The sequence below is a fragment of the Schistocerca piceifrons genome, chromosome 6, assembly GCF_021461385.2.
Source record: "Schistocerca piceifrons isolate TAMUIC-IGC-003096 chromosome 6, iqSchPice1.1, whole genome shotgun sequence".
NCBI classification, from domain to species: domain Eukaryota; kingdom Metazoa; phylum Arthropoda; class Insecta; order Orthoptera; family Acrididae; genus Schistocerca; species Schistocerca piceifrons.
In genome coordinates, this window is record NC_060143.1 from 486,768,725 (window position 1) to 486,789,797 (window position 21,073).

Here is a 21,073-nt window from a genome sequence, read left to right on the forward strand (position 1 = left end):
CACCTCTCTAGATAAAAAATTTCCGTTTTCCCGCAAAGTGCACGAACGACACTGTCTTCACCACGTCTTGCGCCAATCACAGGGCTTTAGAGGCGCTACATCTTCCCTTCCAGACGACAGCACAAATCCTGTCGAACCAGGGCAAGAGTTAAGGAACCTTCATCTCTGTAAAAGAAAGAAACTGACAATTGCTGGCTTTTTTTTAAGTTTTCGCACGGGTGGAAGATGTTTTTCCCCGAAGTTGTGTCGCTTCCCATGGCAACAAGCGAACAGATATAGCCTTAAAGATCTTTCCTTAAATCGCCTGTGCCTTGGAGCATGTTAGTCGTAGCTATGGGGTGTGATAAACATTATCTCAACGTTTCTCAGACGCTGGAGTTTCTTATACAACCGAGGCCGCTAATGGACGTGGGTCACAGGCCTATTTCCAATACTGGCGAACACGAAATCTTGTGAATTTTTATCATGCATGGCTCTACACACAATGCCCGGTTCACGACTCCACTATGTAGACGCATCCCTACAGTCCATTGCCCCCAGCCCAGCCTTCCACTGGCGCCATGGCAGGTAGCTCAGCAAATTTTCTGCTGGAGAACTGTCTCGACTAGGGGCTGCTCTGGTCTGCCCAGTCTGGCTGTGGACCTGTCCGGCAAGATTTACTGAGGTATGGGCTCGCCGTCAATTGCATTCAACTTCCAACATGCTGTTTCTGAGAGCTAAGAACCATAAAAATACCTCATGCTTTTATCGCCCTACCAGGCTCCATCAACATCATCTCAGTCGTTAACTTTCTAGAGTCTCGCTCAAGGTGTGTAAGGTTGTAACAAAATCTTTAATAGTTTTCCGTATACAAAAGAGAAGTGAGAGAGTAAGTAGTCCCCTCCCAGCCCCAGCAGATGGCGCCAGTTCAAATCCCGGCACCATCAAATTCTAGGCATGACCCTAGGCCAGCGGATCGAGGAAGCAGTGAACAGTTACATTATTCGTATCGGTTATTTTACAAAGTTTGATGATGAGCGATCATGGAACTAGTTGTGATACATACCAATAAGGTATACATCAGGTGCCATTGGTTCAAATGGCTCTGAGCACTAAGGGACTTAACATCTATGGTCATCAGTCCCCTAGAACTTAGAACTACTTAAACCTAACTAACCTAAGGACATCACACAACACGCAGTCATCACGAGGCAGAGATCAGGTGTCATTGCATAATGTGTATCTTATTGATAAATGAAGCACAGCAGTAAAATATGTTATTATTTTCAGGTACATCAATGATCTGGAAATCGTGCTGAGCGCATCTGTCTATGTCCTGTTGCTTACGAATGCACTAAATATTTGTTTGCATTCTTTTGGAATTGTAGCGGTAAGTGTGTGTGTCTTGCTATTTCGATCAGGGTGGCTCGTAATATGGTTTGTGTATGCATGCGTTCAAGTGAGTAATTTGGTAAGGAAGTTAAACTTCAATACCGTTAATATGTCTGTATACTGAATATATGTTCCGATTGGCAAACACGTTTTTAGAACTCATATTAGGCGCAAAAATATAGTTAGAACATGTGTATGTGTCTTCTTTTCAGGATTCACAACTAAATAAAATGGCTGAAAACCGAAATCTGGAATTAGTACGCATGTGTTATGGGGAATTTAGAACTCTGTGGCACTAAAATAACAAGATTTAGCTGGTTTTATTTTAGTAAAGTGTTGTGTGTTGAACAGTGTCATTACTTGCCCTCTACGAACGGTGTCAGTAAAATATCTATGAAGAGAACATTATTGTATACGGAATTTCTACCACTCTGCCAGTTGTACACATTGGTTCACTCTTTGAAGAATAGTGACGTGAAAGTGTCCACTGAAACTGGCATCATATAGAACCTGTTGATGGAGAGCCCATCGCTCTGGGTGGCTGCACCCCTATATCACGGCATACAGTACTTCGGAACCCTAAACATGACTACTCTTAGGAATGACACAACTGGTAGCTGTCGTTACAGAGGCAACTCTTCGTATGAACGTCGACCAAGGCAGTGCCAGAGTAGTAATCTGATGCAAACAGCGTGAATAAGGAGTACACTTAGGAGACGCAATCACTACACTTGTCCACTCTGTTATGGGGTATTACTCCGTATGGGGTACTTTCCAGACGGGATTAAATGTGTACGTTGAAATAATTCAAAGACCGGCAGCTCGTTTTGGTCTTGTCGTGAAACAAGGCACACAGTTTCACAGACATGATACAACTGAGGCGACAATAACTACAGATCCCTTCTAGGAACCTTTCAGCTATTGATGACAACATCTAGATGCATTATTGAGCAATCTCAGACTGTTAGTAGTTTGTGGAGATTTCAGTGTAGACAGTTAGTAGTTTGTGGAGATTTCAATGTAGATTTCTCAAAAGATATGGACAGAAAAAATGAACTAGAATTATTATTTGAGTGCCTCAAACTAATTTCAATAGTCATTTTTCCAACTCGTGTGCAGCAAGACAGTAGGACACTGATTGATAACACTTTTATAGACAGTGCTCAGACTAAGAAAATTAATGTGTTCTCTATTGTTAATCGACTATTGCTCATACTGCACAGTTAATGGAAGTAAACAACATGGCACCGTGCAGGCCTAAGGAAGGTTCATAAAGAAGCAGTGAGGCTTATTAATGAGAACAGGATAAAATGTTTTAAGAGTATGTTGAGACAGGTGGCATGTGATGAGATGTACGCAGAAATAGATGCTAATGTCAGATTCAATTTTCTCCCAATTTATGTCAACATTTGGAAGCTGCTTTGTTAGAACGTTAGGCGGAAGATCAATTAACAACAAGTAAGTCACCGAAACTAAAGGAATCAGAATCTCGAGGAAGAAAGAGAGGGAACCTTACATAAATGGCAGACTACGTCAAGATCAGAAATTGCTTGTATACTGCAAAAATTAGCGTAGTGCTTTAAGTAAAAAAACAGAAATATGAACGTCTCAACAGAAATAAATAATGCATATAACATCATAAAAATTTTACAGAATATTGTAAAAAGGAACAATCAGTCAATGTAGAATATTCCATAACAAACTAAATGACAATATTGTGACTGATAATTCACAAGTTGCGAGCAATTTTTACAATCACTTTCTAAATGTAGCAGCAAAAATATAATTCAATGGCTCAGCTGAAGAACCAAGACAATATATTAAAAATGTAATTCCACAAGTAACTAAAAGTAGCACCAACATCCTTCACTGAAGTTAATACGATTACAAAAATTCTAAAAAGCAAAAGCAAACGTGGTTTTGATGAAATTTCAGACAGAATTCTCGGAAGTTGTTTAACTTAATATATAAAATCTAACAATTACTATATAATTTCTTACCTTTTCCCAAGATATTCGAAAAGCAATGTACTCAAGAGTAGTAGCAGGCTTAAGTAGGAACAGTTAGCGTATCACTGGATTTCAGGAGGGTTGCTCAAATAAGTATCATAGTTATTCATTCACTCATAAAATAGTGCAGACTTTACGTAATGAAATCTCGCCAGCTGATACTTTTGTTATCTTTTAAAGATGGTTTGATTACATCTCACGTTACTCGCTTACAAAAGCTTAAGTTTTATGAAATTAATGGCTTTACACACAGCTGGTTTGAATCATACTTAACCCGACAGTGCAACACCTGGGATCTCGACGTCAGTACTTGCAGCTAGTTTCACAAACCCTTACAGTTTCCATCGCTTTTCATTTCCATTTTAATGTATATTATGGAAGGAAGTGTTACTAAGTAAGTAGTATCATTACCAATCACTCTATTACATATTTTTGAAAGAAAAATTCTGCATTTTGGACAAAAACATTGAGACGCCCGCAAAACCCGCTGGGAAGAACAGGTGATTAGGATTGTGGAAAGGGCCAAATAAGGTGCCGGTCAGTTTCACATCAAACTGTAATTTATTGTAATTTAATAACACATTTGCAGCCAAAGCGGCACATAGCCGAACTTTTACAACTACGAGTTTCAAACTCCAATTCCTTCACGGCTGAAAACTCACAGTTCAAATTACAAATAAAGTTTTATATATATATATATATATATATATATATATATATATATATATATATATATATATATATGTACGAAAAAACTACAAAGAACGAAACTCGTCTAGCTTGCAGAGGGAAAGCAGAAGGCGTTGTGGTTGGCCCGCTAGATGGTGCTGCCATAGGTCAAACGGATATCAACTGCGGTTTTTAGAAATAGGAACCCCCATTTTATTACATATTCGTGTAGTACGTAAAGAAATATGAATGTTTTAGTTCGACCACTTATTTCGCTTTGTGATGGATGGCGCTGAAACAGTCACAAACGTGTAAGTACGTGGTACCACGTAACATTCCGCCAGTGCAGACGGTATTTGCTTCGTGATACATTACCCATGTTACCAATTGCGGAAAAGGTCGAGATCGGGTTGATGTATGGCTATTCTGATCAAAATGCCCAATGGGCCAGTGCTACGTATGCAGCTCGGTATCCTGGACGACATCATCCAAGTGTCCGGACCGTTCGCCGGATATTTACGTATGTAAGGAAACAGGAAGTGTTCAGCCACATGTGAAACGTCAACCACGACCTGCAACAAATGATGATGCCCAAATAGGTGTTTTAGCTGCTGTCGCGGCTAATCCGCATATCAGTAGCAGACAAATTGCGCGAGAATCGGTGATCTCAAAAACGTCGGTGTTGAGAATGCTACATCAACATCGATTGCACCCGTACCATATTTCTATGCACCAGGAATTGCATGGCGACGACTTTGAATGTCGTGTACAGTTCTGCCACTGGGCACAAGAGAAATTACGGGACAATGGCAGATTTTTTGCACGCGTTCTATTTAGCGACGAGGCACGTTAAGTTATTTTGAACTGCAAGCTCGGAGCGGTCGTGCAAACCATATATTTACCGCCGTCTCCTGTGGCTGCGATCAGTAAAGCTAACGTCAATTATTAGAGTGTTTGTGTAGTCAGGCTCAGTCATATTAGGGACACGTACGTTCTGACGGTCGAATGAGAGTCTGTACAGCTTGTACCGACATCTGTTATCAAAATAATACGCGTATTCAGTGGAATACTTGGTGGATACAGTCTTGGCATACAGGAACAAAATTTTCAAGGAAAATTTATTTCTTTCAATTTTTAAAAACCTATCTAGTATTCTTGTTTTTGCTTTTTCAGTCCACAAACCTTCCTCGAGAGGTCACAGTTAATTCCACTTCAGAGATTTTAACACAACAGATTTCTCCAATTCTTTCATTTATCTTGTTGGCGAAGTTTTTGACATTATTTTTTTGCTGAAAATGGTCTGGCAGAAGAGCAAAAGAAAGATGCCTAAAAATTCTCTTCTTCTCACTTGCTCTTTCGTATTCCTGTTGAAAAATAATAGACACTGACAAGTTTGCGTTAGGAAGCAATTGTCAAACGTTGTATCAATATGAAAATATTCTCTGGCTTACAAAAGACCTGCATCTACTGACGGGTTAACAAACAGAATGAAAAATTACATGAATAATTACAATTATGTTGGAAGGGCACACCCCAAGTGTGAGTCATATCCTCCTCGGAATGTTATTTTATAACAACAAATTTTTTTTCTAGAATTATTCTGTTTGAGATTTTCTCCTTCCTGCCCCCTTTGTAATACCTACATTTGTGCTTCAAGCAAGTAAACATTGCACAGAAATAAGAGATCTTATTTGGCATTCCGTTGGTGGATTTAACATACATCACCTCTGCATCTGGGCCACCAAACCACACGCTGACGTGAGGAGGCGTCTTTCACAGAGATGTTAGTTACCTGTTGTGCTGGACGTCTCTGTCTCTCTCTGTCTCTCTCTCTCTCTCTCACTCTCTCTCTCTCTCTCTCTCTCACTCTCTCTCTCTCGGTCATCCAGCTAGAGGCTGCACTGATATCCATAATATGTCTCTCAAATGTTAGTGTGTGTGTGTGTGTTTGTGAGCGCATGTATGTAACGAAGAAAAGCTAATAAAACTTTTGTAAAATGGTTGGATTTTCATAAAAACAGAAACTCAATTCTTGGATTACATAGCAAGAGAAAGATGTAAGGTGTAAGGAGACGGTATTTGACGTGAACATTTTTATAAATGAGCACGAAACACAGAGGTGCGTGCGTGCGTGTGTGTGTGTATGTGTGGTAGGGGGGGGGGGGGGGGGCGGAGGCGCTCGCGCACGTGTGCTAAATGGCAATAGTGTTCCAAATTCAGGTGAAGATGCTGAAGTAATTATCTTTATCATAGCAGCAATTCAAGTTAAAATTACATGCTGTTTGGCATGGAAATAATATAATATTGCCGATACTGCTTTGGAACATGATGCCATTTTACACAATCAGGTACTACTTAAGCGATTTTTGGAAACAGTATAGTTTTGTCAAATATGTTCAAATATGGCACCATTTTTGCAATTCACTTGAAGTTTACGTAATTTTTCTACATGGATCTACAACAGTACTGCCAACATTTTCCGAAGAGGGTACTGATTTATGCAATTCAGGACAAGTTTATGTATGTTTTTTAAGTTGTGTGTGCGCATGTGAGATGACAGGTACAGTATTTTACATAAACATTTGATAAGTTACACAGGTCGCTCGGATAATTTTGAACATCACACTTCTTGGACTGTAATATCAATCGGTCTGTTAAATATAACTTGGCTACCTGCACCGTCTTGGATTATTTTTAAAATCTCCCACCAGCGCCATCTTTCCTAATTTCCCATCACCACCATGTCCCATATCTAAATTTCCCACTAGTGTAATTCGCATTTCCTAATTTCCCTCCAGCGACATCTTGTATTTTCAAATTTCTCATTTGTGCCCTCCTGGATTTTTCGGCATCTACACCGCTGACTAGTGGCAAAAGCTCGAACGTTTTGCCAGATGATACTTTGCTATACCACTTCCAGATCGAAGTAAGTTCGTCTCTAAAGAATACTAAACGCGACAAATGAAACGAACAAAGTTGGAAACAGCTCCCGGAAACACATCTAAGAAGCTAATGCAGCTTAAAACAGAAAATAAACCAAATACGAAACTGTTTATTTCTGATCAGTACATCTGAATGAAACCGAAGCATAACATAGACTTCGAAATATATTTGCACGTATTTCTATTTGATTCGTAAGAGATGAAGTGACGCACCAACAGAATCCTTCATGTAGAGTGTTAGGTGTAACTGCCTGAATCATGTTTATGGTACGAATCTCCTTAAACTTTCTGTAGTGATTAAAATTAACTACCATTTCCGTTGAATGAAATATTCTCACGTTTTTGGACTTTTTACCTTACTTTATCACATGCGTTACATAACGGCATTCAAATAAAATTTTGTGTTACTGGTGGCTATGTTCATTGATTTTGCATACTGTTCTTATTTTAAAATTCCGCCCTTACAGCTGTTCCAGGAGGGAGCAACAAGTTCGACCGTATTTAAGGAAGTGATCTCGTTTGCATCTTTCCTGGCTCAGACAGGCTTATTCTGCTTCATCGGACAGCTAATAATCGATCAGGTATTTAACATTTGCTATTATAACTTTCGACTATTTGTACTGCCTAGAATAAGAACTTTGATGTTTTTCAGTGTCGTTATATTTCTGTAAGAGTCATCAAAGTACTTAGAAGAGAAATTGAATGGAATGAATAGTGTATTGAAAAAGAGGTAATTAGATGAACATCAAGAAAAAAGTGTGAGGTAACGGAACTTAGTCTAAATAAATGACGTCCTGGTGAGTGAATTAGATCAGGAAATGAGGCACTAGACATAGTAGTTGTGTTTCGCCAGTGGCATAGCAAAATAACTGATGAAGTCCGAAACTGAGATGATATTTAAATGCTGACAGGCCATATCACGAAAAGCATTTCTGAAAAATAGGATTTTTTCCAGAAGAGTACTCTTCTTTGATATCACAGTCACAATTCGTAATTTAAAACCAGCAATCGAAGAACAGGCTGATACTAACACGTACCGAGCCTCAACACGTCATCATCACCGTCGTCATTACCATCTTCATCGCCAGCATGGTTACTATCATCAACATTGTCAGCATAATCAAAAGGATTAGGTACGTTAAGACTGTGCCATCTCCGTGATTTCGAAATTGATCTGCGCAAATTTTCGATGCGCTCTCGGACTCAGATGCCGTCTAGCTGCCTGAAGTCATAACCAAGACAATTTGAAGTACGGTAAATAACCACGTCGACCCCACGTAGGTAATGCGCGTCGGCCAAAGAAGAAAAGACGTTTGGTTTGGTTTAGGGGCGCTCAACTGCGCTGCCATCAGCGCCCGTACAAAGTCACAATTTTTACACAGTCCAGTTTTTACACAGTCCATTCTAGCCACTGTCACGAATGATGATGATGATATGATGAGGACAACTCAAATACCCAGTCTCCCGACCGGAATCGAACCCGGGATCCTGTGATCCAGAGGCAGCAAAAGACGAATGCATGTATCTTAGATTTATATACATATATTTGAAAATTATGTGCTTCATAATAACTACAGATTTAAGGAATAACAATGTAAATAACCATATTTTAATTTTGTTATGATTATTTCGTCGTCTGCAGAGAATAACTTCATTTTTCGTAGCTCAGTAGATCTGTGTTGTCTCAGGACGCCTGACATATAACTTGTAGATAATGGTAGTGAGGGCCGAAACCGGTCGTGGTGGAGGCCGCATCACCATGCCTCACAAGCTGGACAAGGAGTTAATTAATTTAGCTGCCATCAATTACGCACAGGCAAGAGGATAGTCCCCTCTAGCTTTCAATACAGCAGCCAGTCACAAGGCAAGTAGTTACTGCTGGCGCAGTTTTCCACAGCGGCTGCATCAAGGTATCAGAACATGCCGTGGTTACCTCATTCCACCCAGTGACGTCTTCTCCTTAGGCCAAGGATATAGCACTCCGTCTTCAGGCCATCCGACCGCCGTATCATCAGCTGAGGAAGCGGATAGGAGGGGCGTGTGGTCCGCACACCGCTCTCCCGGTCATTATGATGGTTGTCTGTGACCGGAGTCGCTACTATTCGGTCAAGTAGCTCCTCAATTGTCATGAAGAGGCTGAGTGCACCCCGAAAAATGGCAACAGCGCACAGCGGCCCAGACGGTCACCCATCCCAGTGCCGGCCACGCCCAACAGTGCTTAACTCCGGTGATCTGACGGGAACCGTTGTATCCACTGCGGCAAGGCCGTTGCCCCCCAATGATATAAGGACGAACAAAAAGTGCTCAAACGTCAAAGACAAGATCATTTTATTGATAAGAAACTTGATTGACAGGTAGTTCATCCTTGTACGAGTGTATGAAAACAATTTCAGACCAAATGAGACACACTTGTCGCAGTAAAGGACACCGAAATAATCGCATTGCATTGAAATAATCACCCCCTCTGGTGGCAACGTAGGCGTGTATTGTCGCGTATACAAGATCATACGGGTGCCGAGCAGCATCCTGCGATAGATTGTCCCAAGTATATTGCACCTCGCTGGAACTCAGCAATGATTCTTGCAGACCCTGAATACCAGTAAGTTTCAACCATGTCTCATAAGCGTTCCATAGGCGAGAGATCTGGTGATCTTGTTGCCCGTGGCAGTTGTACACCCCAAAGAGAACGTTGTAACACAGCGGCCGCATATGAATGTGCGCTGTGTTAATGAAAAAGTGCATCACCTTCCTGTCAAATAAATGGCAGCACCACAGTGATAAAAACCTATCCAAAGTGAGGGTCACTGTTCACTTTATGTTACGGATACACCAGATACGACTGCGACTTGTAATTGATACCCGCCCCTCCCCCTCCTCCCCCCTCCACCAATAAAGCCTGCGGTGGTTGGACTTAATGTGCCGTGGGGGAGTACTCAATAACAGGCCGCTCACCGGGTTTACGCAGTACGACTGTACATTGCATCACTCGCATACAGTGATAGCCTACTCTCACCACTGAAGGAAACATAGTGTTATTCCACTGTCCATTTGACTCTTTCACTGCACCAGATAACCATACTTGACGTTATTGTGGTAATCGTTGGTATCCTGGCCGAAGAAATTGGTCTGTGCGTATGGAAATGTTCCACAGGCTGAAATCAGCGACAAAGCACTGGTGCATTGTGGCCAACACGAGCAGCAACCCGTCGATGCGCCTATCCGGCTTCTCAAAAACCCATTGGGATCCCCTTCAAATGGTCCACTGTTCTACAGTGGCACGTACAAGGGACAGGCAAAATAATGTGAACGGTGGTAGTAATGGGATGGTTGTGTTTGACGGTCGACAACGCAGTTGCGGCGCGTGTCCCGCTGGGCTGTGCATGTCCAGTACGGACTACGCCTCAGTGCAGGTTGTTTACGAGTAGTGCACACTTCCTATTTGCATTCAGAGGACGAGGTCGACGTGAAATGAAAGACCTAACAGAGTTTCAAAGAGGGCAGATTTTGGTAGCCTGGTTAACTGGAGCATCATTAACCCAGCCAGGCAACTTACTGAATGTTTCAAGAGCAACAATGGTCACGACAGCCTACACGAAATGTGGAAAGACATTATCGTGTAAACGCAATAGCGGGCGCAAAAAATGACAGAGATCGTCATACGCTAACACGAATTTTGTCAAAGCAACACAAAACTACGGTTGCTAAAGTGACTACAGAGTTCAATAGCCATCTTAGAGACCCCTCATCTATCGACATTGTTCGCCGAGAACTCCATAAAGCGAAGATTAATGAGCTGCTATACAAAAACCATTAGTGCGGACAACCTACGCACAAAGTCTTACAACATGGTGTCAGGAGCATAGATCCTCGACTGCTGATCAGTGAAAACACGTCATATGTTCCGACGAGTCAATATGCGTGACACATGCCGCATCTTGACTCAAGCTTCATCTAAGAGGTCCAACTTTAACATCACCTCAGCTGAAAGAAATGCTCTATAAGAACTGAGAGGAGACCAAGACATCGTCATCTTACCTGCTGACAAAGGAAATGCTACTGTGCTTCTCTCACGCACACAATATAACATAAGGTATACAGACTAATCGACGATCCTGCATATAGTAAATTAAAAAGTGATCCGACGGGTAGGATCCAGAGGAAAACTGTGGAACTCATCAGGAAGAGATCTAACCGAGCGAAAGTCGCTAAGGGTTTGCGTCAACAGGCTGCAGTTCCTCCTACACTCTACGGCCTACCCAAGATTCATAAGAATGGGGTGCCTCTCCGTTCCATTGTAAGTAACATAGGAGCACCTACTTATTTTTTTGCCAAATACCTGACATCACTATTGGGACCTCTCGTAAGCAAGTATGACCATCACATTCGAAATTCCGAAGATTTCATAGGTCGCCTGAAAACCCTTAGATTGCAATCACCGGATCTGTTAGTAAGTTTCGATGTTGTGTCTTTATTTACAAATGCCTTTGCAGGACTCTTAGGAGCTCATTAGCAACAAGTTTGAGAAGGACATAGTAGCATTATTCAAACACGTGCTTACTTCAACATACTTCTTATTTGAATACCAATATTTTGACAGTCAGCTGAATCGAGCTGCAGGCCGCACATACCCCTATCTCTGCCGTGCTTAAGGCAGAAACAAACACCTAAATACCAGTATGTGATGGAGGGCAGAAACAAGAGTTTCTCTCATTGCGTGAAGTGGAGCAGAGAGTTACATTCTTTCTGTTTTATAACGGAAATCAAGCATTGATTATGACAATTGGACCGCCTGTTTGTTTACTACTACGCATGTAGTAGTACATCTAACCTAATTTCTACGAAATTCCCAATACTAATGCATTGGTTACCGCTTTCAACATTTGGCCATGTGAAATGGCTACAGTTTGAAACATTGTATTGACAGTTATTTCCTTTTACAAGCGACAGAATTACAGTTCTTCAGTAAACTCCTGTTTTTGACCCATTATGAGTCATTCAGCAAACCGCATTCATAGGGGTAGAAGACAAAATATCAGTGTGGTATGGAGCATTTCGATTTCTGCCTTCCTCTTTTTTTCTTTCGGTTCTTAGCACGCTGGAGATTAAAAAATTGATGGCAGAGCATAAGCCTTCAGTATATTCCTGATACTAATGACCCGAGGGTAAAACAGATTTGGGAGAAAATTGGGTATAGCTTAGGCTTACAATTTTCATTTTTCAAAGCAAAATTTCAAACTAGTCTTCCTACTTCATTAGTAGGAAAACTATAACTAGTTCCGAGACTATGTAAAAGAAATTATCAATTTTATATTATAGTACAGTATTGGAACTGAATAAACCTCTTCAACAAAGTCATGCAGCCAGTGAAAAAAATGACTTTATTACTTAGATTCCTCACTTGACGCGTTTCGGATTTATTTCCATCATCATTTATCTGTTACTTCAGCAAATACTTTGCACTTATTACCTCAAAAAAACTCACAACATATTTTTAAGAAAATGGTATTAATTACCCTTATCATTCAATTCAAATATTTATACACAAATAAAAACTCTGAAGCCCACGGTAACGGCTTGGCAACGAAATAATTCCATAGTTTCAGGCTATGAATTCACTGACTTATTCTCAATAACTGTGTTCCCAAATTTGGTGGTATTTTTATAAAAACATTGCCTGTGGGAACGAAATGACGCTCCATTTCAAGCAACTTTAGGTGAAACCAAACACTACACAAGGTTTCGCCATTGTAATAGAGAACCATTTACTAGAAGTACGACGATCAGGCCTCATCCCATATTGTGACGTTGTAGTCTATTTGTGTAGCCTTACTCTATTCAGGTACAATCTATAGCAATAATGCAATTGGTCAGAGAGGCAGAAATGTTACAAAACGCTCTTAATAAATAAATAAACAAACGAAAAGGACGCCTCACAAAAGATTTAGCCGAGTGAGACGGAAAGCAGTAGATGTGATGAACATGTACAGACATATAAATGATGACAATTCCAGAATAATTGGTTGATTTATGCAAGAGAAAAAGTTTCACAATCTGAGAAACAACTTCACAAGTAGAGAAAGTTGAACAACTCTGGCCCTTGGCATTGATTGGTACAGTTGTTGGATGTTCTCCTGAGAGATACCGTGCCAAGTTCTGGGCAATTGGCACGTTATATCGTCAAAATCCCGAGTTGGTTGGAGGGCCCTGCCCGTAATGCTTCAAACGTTCTCAATAAGGGATAGATCCGGTGATCTTTCTGGTCGTGGTAGGGTTTAATAAGCATAGAGACAAGCAGCAGAAATTCGTAGCGTGTGCAGGCGGGCATTACGTTGCGGAAATGTAAGCTCAGGATGGATTTCCATGAAGGGCATCAAAATGGAGCGTAGAATATCCTCGACATACTGCTGTGCTGCAAGGTTAACGAGGATAAGAACCAAAAGGGTCATACTATGAAGAGAAGTGGCATCCGAGGCCACCACTGTTGGTCGATAGTCAGGTTGGTATCCCACCATTGTCAGGGGCGTGCTCCAGCAAGTCTTCGCTGATCGTCTGGTCTAAGTTCGAAGAGGGACTCATTTAGGAGCGGGACTCGTCACTGAAGACAATCCTACCTCAGTCAAAGCAGTTGCAGGCCGAGGAATGGTCTGGAGACGCCCTGGACAGCAGTGGGACACCAGGGTGACAGTCGCCCACTATACGTACCGACAACCAGGGCTGTTTGTCTGGTATGCCATTTCTTTTCATAGTTGGAACCCTTCGGCTTACAGTACCGCAGGACTTCGACTACATTCCATGTTCCGTTTCGTTGCCCTACATGGCAAGCCATGCCGGGATTATATTTCAGCAAGATAGTGCACATGTAGACACTGCGAGAGTTTCTACTGCTTGTGGTCGTGTTTGCCAAACTGTACCTTGACCACCAAGGTCGCCAGATCTCTCCCCATTTGAGAACGGTTGGAGCATTATGGACAGGGCCCTCTAATCGTCTTGGGATTATGACTACTAAATGCGTCAATTGGACAGAATTTGGCACTGTACCCCTGAGGAGGACATGCAACAACTGTTATCAGTCAATACCAACACGAACAAATGCTTGCACGAGGGCAAAGGTGGAACCGACACTTGACTGACTTGATCAATTTGTGAAGCTGTTTCTCTTGACTGTATCAACCAGTTTTCCTGAAATTGTAATCATTTGTTTGTCTCTACATGCACGTAACATCTACTAATTTCGGTCCTGTTTCTATAAATCCTTGATCGTACATCCGGTGTTCTTATTTTTGTCTTAGCATTATTATGAACATTCAGATGCCACAAAGTGAAGGGGAAGCCTTCTGCTTCCACTTATCACGCCGTACCGTATGGGCTTGCTGTTGCAGGCGGACCGGCTGCAATTCTCTGCGTTCAGCTGTGACTGGCCACAGGCAGACGAGTCATTCTGCAGATCGCTACGCATCTTCATGCTGCAGGCGGCGCGCCCGCTCAGCGTGAGGGTCGGAAAACTCATCGAGCTGTCAAGGAACTCATTCCTGCAGGTACCTGCTTCAAACACATGTAATCTTAAGTGCTTATTTCCACGTTCTTTTCAGCCCGTGGCAAGAGTCAGAGGAGGTCCGAGGCGTTGCGCGGGAGTGCCTAAACAACCCCCTCCCCCCCTAAACTGACCCCCCCCCCAGATTGCAGCTGCATGTTGCTTGGACCCGACGGAAGGTATACAGGATGTAACGGGTAAGATTGTAGATATTTTTATTCGTGGTTGCGAATGGTGTACTGAACAATATTACATCAGTATTTATGTCATTTTCATACTAATCATTGTGGCCATTTCAACTCACATGTTTTTGGGCTGGTGAGTACCTCCAGCCACATGTGGAAAGAGCAGGCCATTGATGTTTATTTTCCCCTTGAGAGCAGGGTAATTGTTTAAGTGTGGAGGTGTTGACGCGGACCTATTAGTCTACACTGACAGGCAATATGACCACGCAGAAAACATCATATCTTCAAGTTTGTGACATGACTGTGGGAAGACTGCTCGATGCAGAGGTAAAATGGCCAACAAACTGATGTGTGTACATATCAAGGTATCATATCTGAAGGTATACCTGTTAAACACAGTATATTCCTGCACGAAAGCGCACACAATAATACACTAATACTGCGACAGAAGATGAACAGTTCACTAAGACATGGGACTTCTAGAGGTGAAGAAATTTGCAACTCTGCACTTCATAGCTTATAACACTACCGCCTGCCATTTTTGAACAGAAGTTACGTCACCTCAAGTGGGTAACACTCAGCCACTCGCTATAATGCCGATCTCTCCCCAAGTAATTATCACGCCTTTGGTCGCCTAGAAAACGCCTTGCAGAGTCTACGACTCCTATAGGACGAGGATGTGCAGCACGCAGTTACGGACTTCTTCAAGCAGCAGGACACGTTAGTTTTCCAATCCGGTATCTGCAACGTGGTGCGTCGGTGGTAAGAGTACCACAGTGTTCCTGACAATTTCTTCCGACTGGCTTACCGATTCTCGACCTTAGGGCCTTCGAACTTTTTTATCACCCCTTATATTACACCCATCTGACATTAGTTATGAGACACGATCACAACAAACAAAATTAGTACATGGTCTTAAGATTCTGGAGCGTATCTAAATAATGGGAGATGTTCCAGTCTATTGCTCTGTTTTCTGAGTAAATGTGCCGATAATTAACGTCCGGAAGCGAAAATAGACAGCGACGTCTGTATAGTCCGAATTTTTTCATAATAATTTTTACATTTAAAAAATAAAGTGAGATTTCCTTGAAAGTAACGACATATTAAATCTGTAGTGATTATATTTACTGTCACGAAATTACGTGGTCGTATAAGGTAAACGTGTTGTATTGTCCTCCCTCACCCACCCCCCCCTTTCCATCGCAGCCGAGGCAAATATATCTTCAGAATCCTCTCCAATTTTAAGTGGCTAAGGCTCTGGTAGATTACAAACATATTTCATCTGTATTAGTTCTATTGTCTGTACCGCGCATAGAAAATGACCACGATAAACATATTAGAGTGCTCCGTGTGTCACTTCCATCTTAACTCGTGAGTTAATGCCGAAACTTTAAACAAAATAACAGTTAAATATAAATACGTACTTCGATAACTCCAGTTGAGGTTGAAACGTGCAGCAACTGCCTTTTTCTGTGCGGCACGCTCTAAACGGTAGATGCAACGTACCTGCAAGCAAAACAACATTTGTAAGTAAGATACTGAAAGGCTACGAGAAAGCTGCACAGTGTTTACCCAAATGAACCCATAGTCAGGCTCGATTCTTGTGGAGCTCCTCCAGCTCGTGTTTTCAACTGTTTAGTGTAGCTTCTGGTAAACCTCCCGGGATGTAAGGTCGTGGTCCATGAAACTCTTCAGCTCCTAACGTTTCGTCCAGAGCTGCGCTGGACATCTTCAGAGGGGTGTTTCTCCTCCGGTGAGTCTTGCCGGAGGAGAAACACCTCTCTGAAGATATCCAGCGCAGCTCTGGACGAAACGTTGGGAGCTGAAGAGTTTCATGGACCACGACCTTACATCCCGGAAGGTTTAGCAGAAGATATGTCATCCGGTCGTGAAATCCTTCATACTATGTTAAGTGTAGCTTTAGGAAAGGTTTATATACTACTCATGAAATAACTCTCAGCTTTGATTTATAGATTTTTGAGGAGGTCAGTATATCTTCGAAACCACGATTAAAAATTATTTCTGTGAATGAATGTAGCCGATCGTATTGTGTACTAGCTGAGAAGCAAGGCATTGCTCCAGTATTTATTTATAGCTGTGCCTGAGGCTTCATACATGTGGAATTTACATTTGGCTTATAAAGTTACTTTGAATACAACTTTTGAAATAGTGTGATTTGGGTCATGTACGAAGAGCTTGTTTGCTTCATTAACATGGGTGATATCGAAGTACAGCTGACTCTGTGAAAACCAACTGACACTAAGATCCATGGGCGTAACACACAGTATTTGGCTTTGTGCTTTGTTTATGATCATGACATAACATGAGTTCACCGGGAACTGTATACATTCAAAGTGAAATGATATATTATTATGAATTCACGGCATTTGGTGTACGAAAGCTCACTTGCTTTTGCCACTTTCTATCAAAACTACCGCTTCTATGGTGTTATGTTTGAGAGGAGTAACTTAACGCCTTTGTGAGTGAAGGGTTCTGAGGAGCGAGATAATGCACGAAGCTCTCTTTCGGAGTTACGTCACACCACAAGGAGTTTCTAGAGAGCGCGTTAAAGTCTGACGTTCTGGAGCTGCAGTTGGTCTCGCTCCGTGATCTTCATTGGATTCGTCAGACCACATAGTCCCCATAAGGCTTTTAGCCATTCCGGTGTATCCAGAAATGCTTGACCCTTCTCCGGACATTTTTATTCATGAACAAAACGAAATCAGAATGAAATGAGTAGGCACACAAATCACAATGCAAATGTAATAAATTCGTTTTTCATGACGGAGAATATAAATAAAACCTGTCGAAAGAAACAACGCAGTGTCGTTAAGCTTTTAATACAAAAAATGAAATCATTAAATCGATACATCCTAGCCAAAGAAATTCAGTGTTAGTATCTAATGGTAAAGATAAGATTACAATGTTTAATCTGTCACCGATGTAAAATTCCGAAAATACACATGTCACTGAGTTAAAAAAAACTAACAGCACTATCTATTCATTGTTTGTCATACTAAAATACTAACAGTACCGTCTATTAGTTCTTTAGTGTACTATGCTGTGATGATTAAACATCTGAAGTACTAAGCTATGCAGGAGATATAAGACAAAATTTTAAATTGCAATATCTATATTTCCATGTTTCGATTTTGATAAAAATGAAGCCTGTATGTTTCGCCAAGATGCGCTCAGTTTATCTATGAAAATGCAATGAAACTCATCTAGTATTTTTGGATATTAGTGTGTTAAACAGACAGACAATACTTCTACAGTTGTATTATTCCTATAGTGTAAAGACCTTAGAAACAATATTAATAGTAAACTCAAACTTTTTGATGTCATCGCAATTACTTATAACGGTGTTCTAACTAGAGGAAGGTCTGCGATTACAGAGTCCGATCTTGATAAGATTTAAAAGTGGTGCAAAAACTGGTAACTCGGTGCAGTGTTCAGAATAGAAAAATTCAGCAGTTTACAAAATGTACACATGTAGTATCTGATGACTGTAGGACATAACTGGAACCACTCAATTCTTACAATTACCTATACCTAACAAAACGAGGGGATATCAATGGAAAGCCGGCCGGTGTGGCCGAGCGGTTCTAGGCACTTCAGTCCGGAACCGTGTGACAGTGAAATGCTCATTTCGAAGAAAACAGAATGCGGAGTACTAGTAAGCCTTCAGTTGAGCCGCCATCATAAAAGCGTGTGCAAATGAATTTGATCCTAGAGAAACGTCCAGTCAGAGGATTATAGCCGGCCGCTGTGACCGAGCGGTTCTAGGTGCTTCAGTCCGGAACCGCGCTGCTGCTACGGCTGCAGGTTCGAATCCTGCCTCGGTCATGGATGTGTGTGATGTCCTTAGGTTAGTTAGGTTTATGTAGTTAAAAGTTCTAGGGGACTGATGTCCCCAGATGTTAAGTCGCTTAGTGCTCAGAGCGTTTTGAATTTGAATCAAGGGGAATGGACATGCAAACTCAGTTGTTGATAAAGCATCAGACTTAAGTTCTTTGGAGGAATACTGGGAAAATTCAATCAGTTTACAAAGGAGATTGCTCGCAAACTTATCCTGCGACCTATAGAATATTTCTGAAATGTCTGGGGCTCAAACGAAATGTGACTAACAGGGCATATTTAGCTCATACACAAAAGAGCTGCACGAATCTCTTAGGGTTGTCAAGTGAGAGGGCGTCGTGAATATGCTCATAATTAATACGATAAGAGATAGACTATTATCTCTCGAAAGCCTGCGTATAAAGTTCCAAACACAGGAATCGAATAAAGAACCTAGCAATATGCTACAGCCACCTACTGTGTCGCTGCAGCATGGACAGCGGAAACAGGTTTTGATTTATTATGGACGGCACAGCAGTACTTACGCAATCATTATTATTGCGCTCCAGAAGAAACCCCAATATGTTGTACTTTGGGAAGCAGCCTTCGCCATGTATTTCACAGTGTTCAGCAGAGTATAGTTTTCGTTGTAACGAAGTATTTGACTAAAATCATCATGGCACTGGTGACTACGTTTCATACAACGTAGTGTAATATTTGAAAATGTCAAAATTATATTATGTAACAGATACAGTGAAATGAGTAAGACTTTGATTTTAGATCTGTAAAATTCCCAGTGGGTAATTTAGTTTAGGTTCGTCCCGATAAATGGAGTTAACTTCACTGGAAAAAGACTAAGTCTATGTATGACCATCCAATGCTGTTTCTTTAGTAAGTAAACCGTGTGTTCATATGGAAACACATTGATACTGGATATGAAAACCACTCCATTCCGCTGTACAATTTAGCCATGCTGCGAGGTCGTCTTCAGAAAATACATTCCAGTTGCGTGTAAAATGAATGATGTGGCAAGTCGTAACCTAGTAATTTTGCTATGTGTCAGTATTCTATTGGAATTTTTGTTTTTACTGTTGTTGATGTGCTTCCAAGCTTTCAATCTGAAGTATAATTTCTATGTTTCAGCATTGACTAATGCATTTTCTGTTGTTGCAGGCGATGAATTCTTCGTACACATTATTCAACATGCTTTTCAATCTACAGACAGCAGATTAACACAAGAAAATTTCACGCGACGGCTGCATGCATGTGGACCTTTGGCTGATCACAGACCCTGATAGACAGGAAAGATTTCATCTGCCACAAACATAAACTTTCATGTTAGGAAAAACTATTTATTTGCATTAATGCTCAAGATTAGTACCCTCTTGATTCTGTTGAAAAAGTATGGTAGTCACAATACATTATCACAGGAAAATAATCAGTCACACACCATTTCACGAGCCATATTCTTCCTTGTTATAAGACTCATTAGGTGTTCCAAGTTGTAACGGTTACTCTTATCGGTCCAATGTTTGCCACTAAATTATGTTGTGACGCTCCTGTCCCATCAGCCGTTTCAATGGCTGCTGACTGCCGAAAGTAAACCAACAAAAATCTACAGATTGCAACGGTAATTCTTAAAGCGCAATTATTGAAACGAAACAACGGATTATTGATTTATATTTACGAACAAACATTTTATCACAGGAGAATAAACAGTCACCCATCATTTGATAGGGCAATCGTTCGGTGTTATAAGGCTCCTCAGGTGTTCCAAGTTGTAATGGTTACTCTTATCGGTCCAATGTTGAGCACTAAATTATGTTGTGACGCTCTTATCCTATCAGCCGTTTTAATGGCTGCTGCCTGCTGAAAGTAAACCAACAAAAATTTAATTTGTAGACTTAGAAACAGATTGCAATGGTAATACGGAAGCACATTTATTGAAACGAAACGATGGATTATTAATTTATATGTATGAACAAATAAATTAAGCAGTGGCTCAAAATATCACATAGCCGATAGCCTGTGAAGACGCTACACTAATAAACCAAAACATTATGATCACTAACAACTGCGAGACGAGTGCTGTCTGGTAACGTTATGGCGGTAAGTAAAGAATACAAGCAGAACAGGATCCAACAGACAGTAAATCTGAGGGTGATACGGGCAGCAAATGGGGAAATCCACTGAGATAATTAACTCTGAACACAGAATGGACTATAGGATACGTGCTATCACGCTCGATGTTTACTTTGGTTAAAACTTTCTTTAATGACTTCTTCCTTCCTTCATTCCTCCCTCCTTCTCTCCTTGCTTCCTTTCTTCCTTTAGTTGAAACTTCTGAGTTGAGAGACCATGGTAGATATATAAAACAGCACCTTGATGTTTCGTCAGCGACCATGGAAGACAGCTGCTGTCTTTATCCCAAGATATCTCCCGCACTTAAAGACGAAATGTCAGCGAATAGTGTTGTGCTGCCTGGAACATTTTTTGGTGCGCATGTACGTACCGTATACACACATATTC

At 41.2% G+C, this 21,073-nt stretch overlaps 1 protein-coding gene and 1 pseudogene across 1 annotated transcript in view; one reads left to right on the forward strand and one right to left on the reverse strand.

Annotated features, from left to right (window-relative positions):
• LOC124803106 overlaps nt 1-19,996 on the forward strand; it is a 46,874-nt gene extending 26,878 nt beyond the window's left edge. The window contains exons 3-6 of the mRNA XM_047264263.1: nt 1,270-1,369; nt 7,459-7,572; nt 14,371-14,526; nt 19,718-19,996. Of these exons, the coding sequence (XP_047120219.1) occupies nt 1,270-1,369; nt 7,459-7,572; nt 14,371-14,526; nt 19,718-19,777 (430 nt within the window). The 3' untranslated portion in view covers nt 19,778-19,996. The remainder of the gene's footprint in view (nt 1-1,269; nt 1,370-7,458; nt 7,573-14,370; nt 14,527-19,717) is intronic.
• On the reverse strand, nt 9,147-9,264 carry LOC124803631 (annotated as a pseudogene).
• Nucleotides 19,997-21,073: the final 1,077 nt, after the last annotated feature.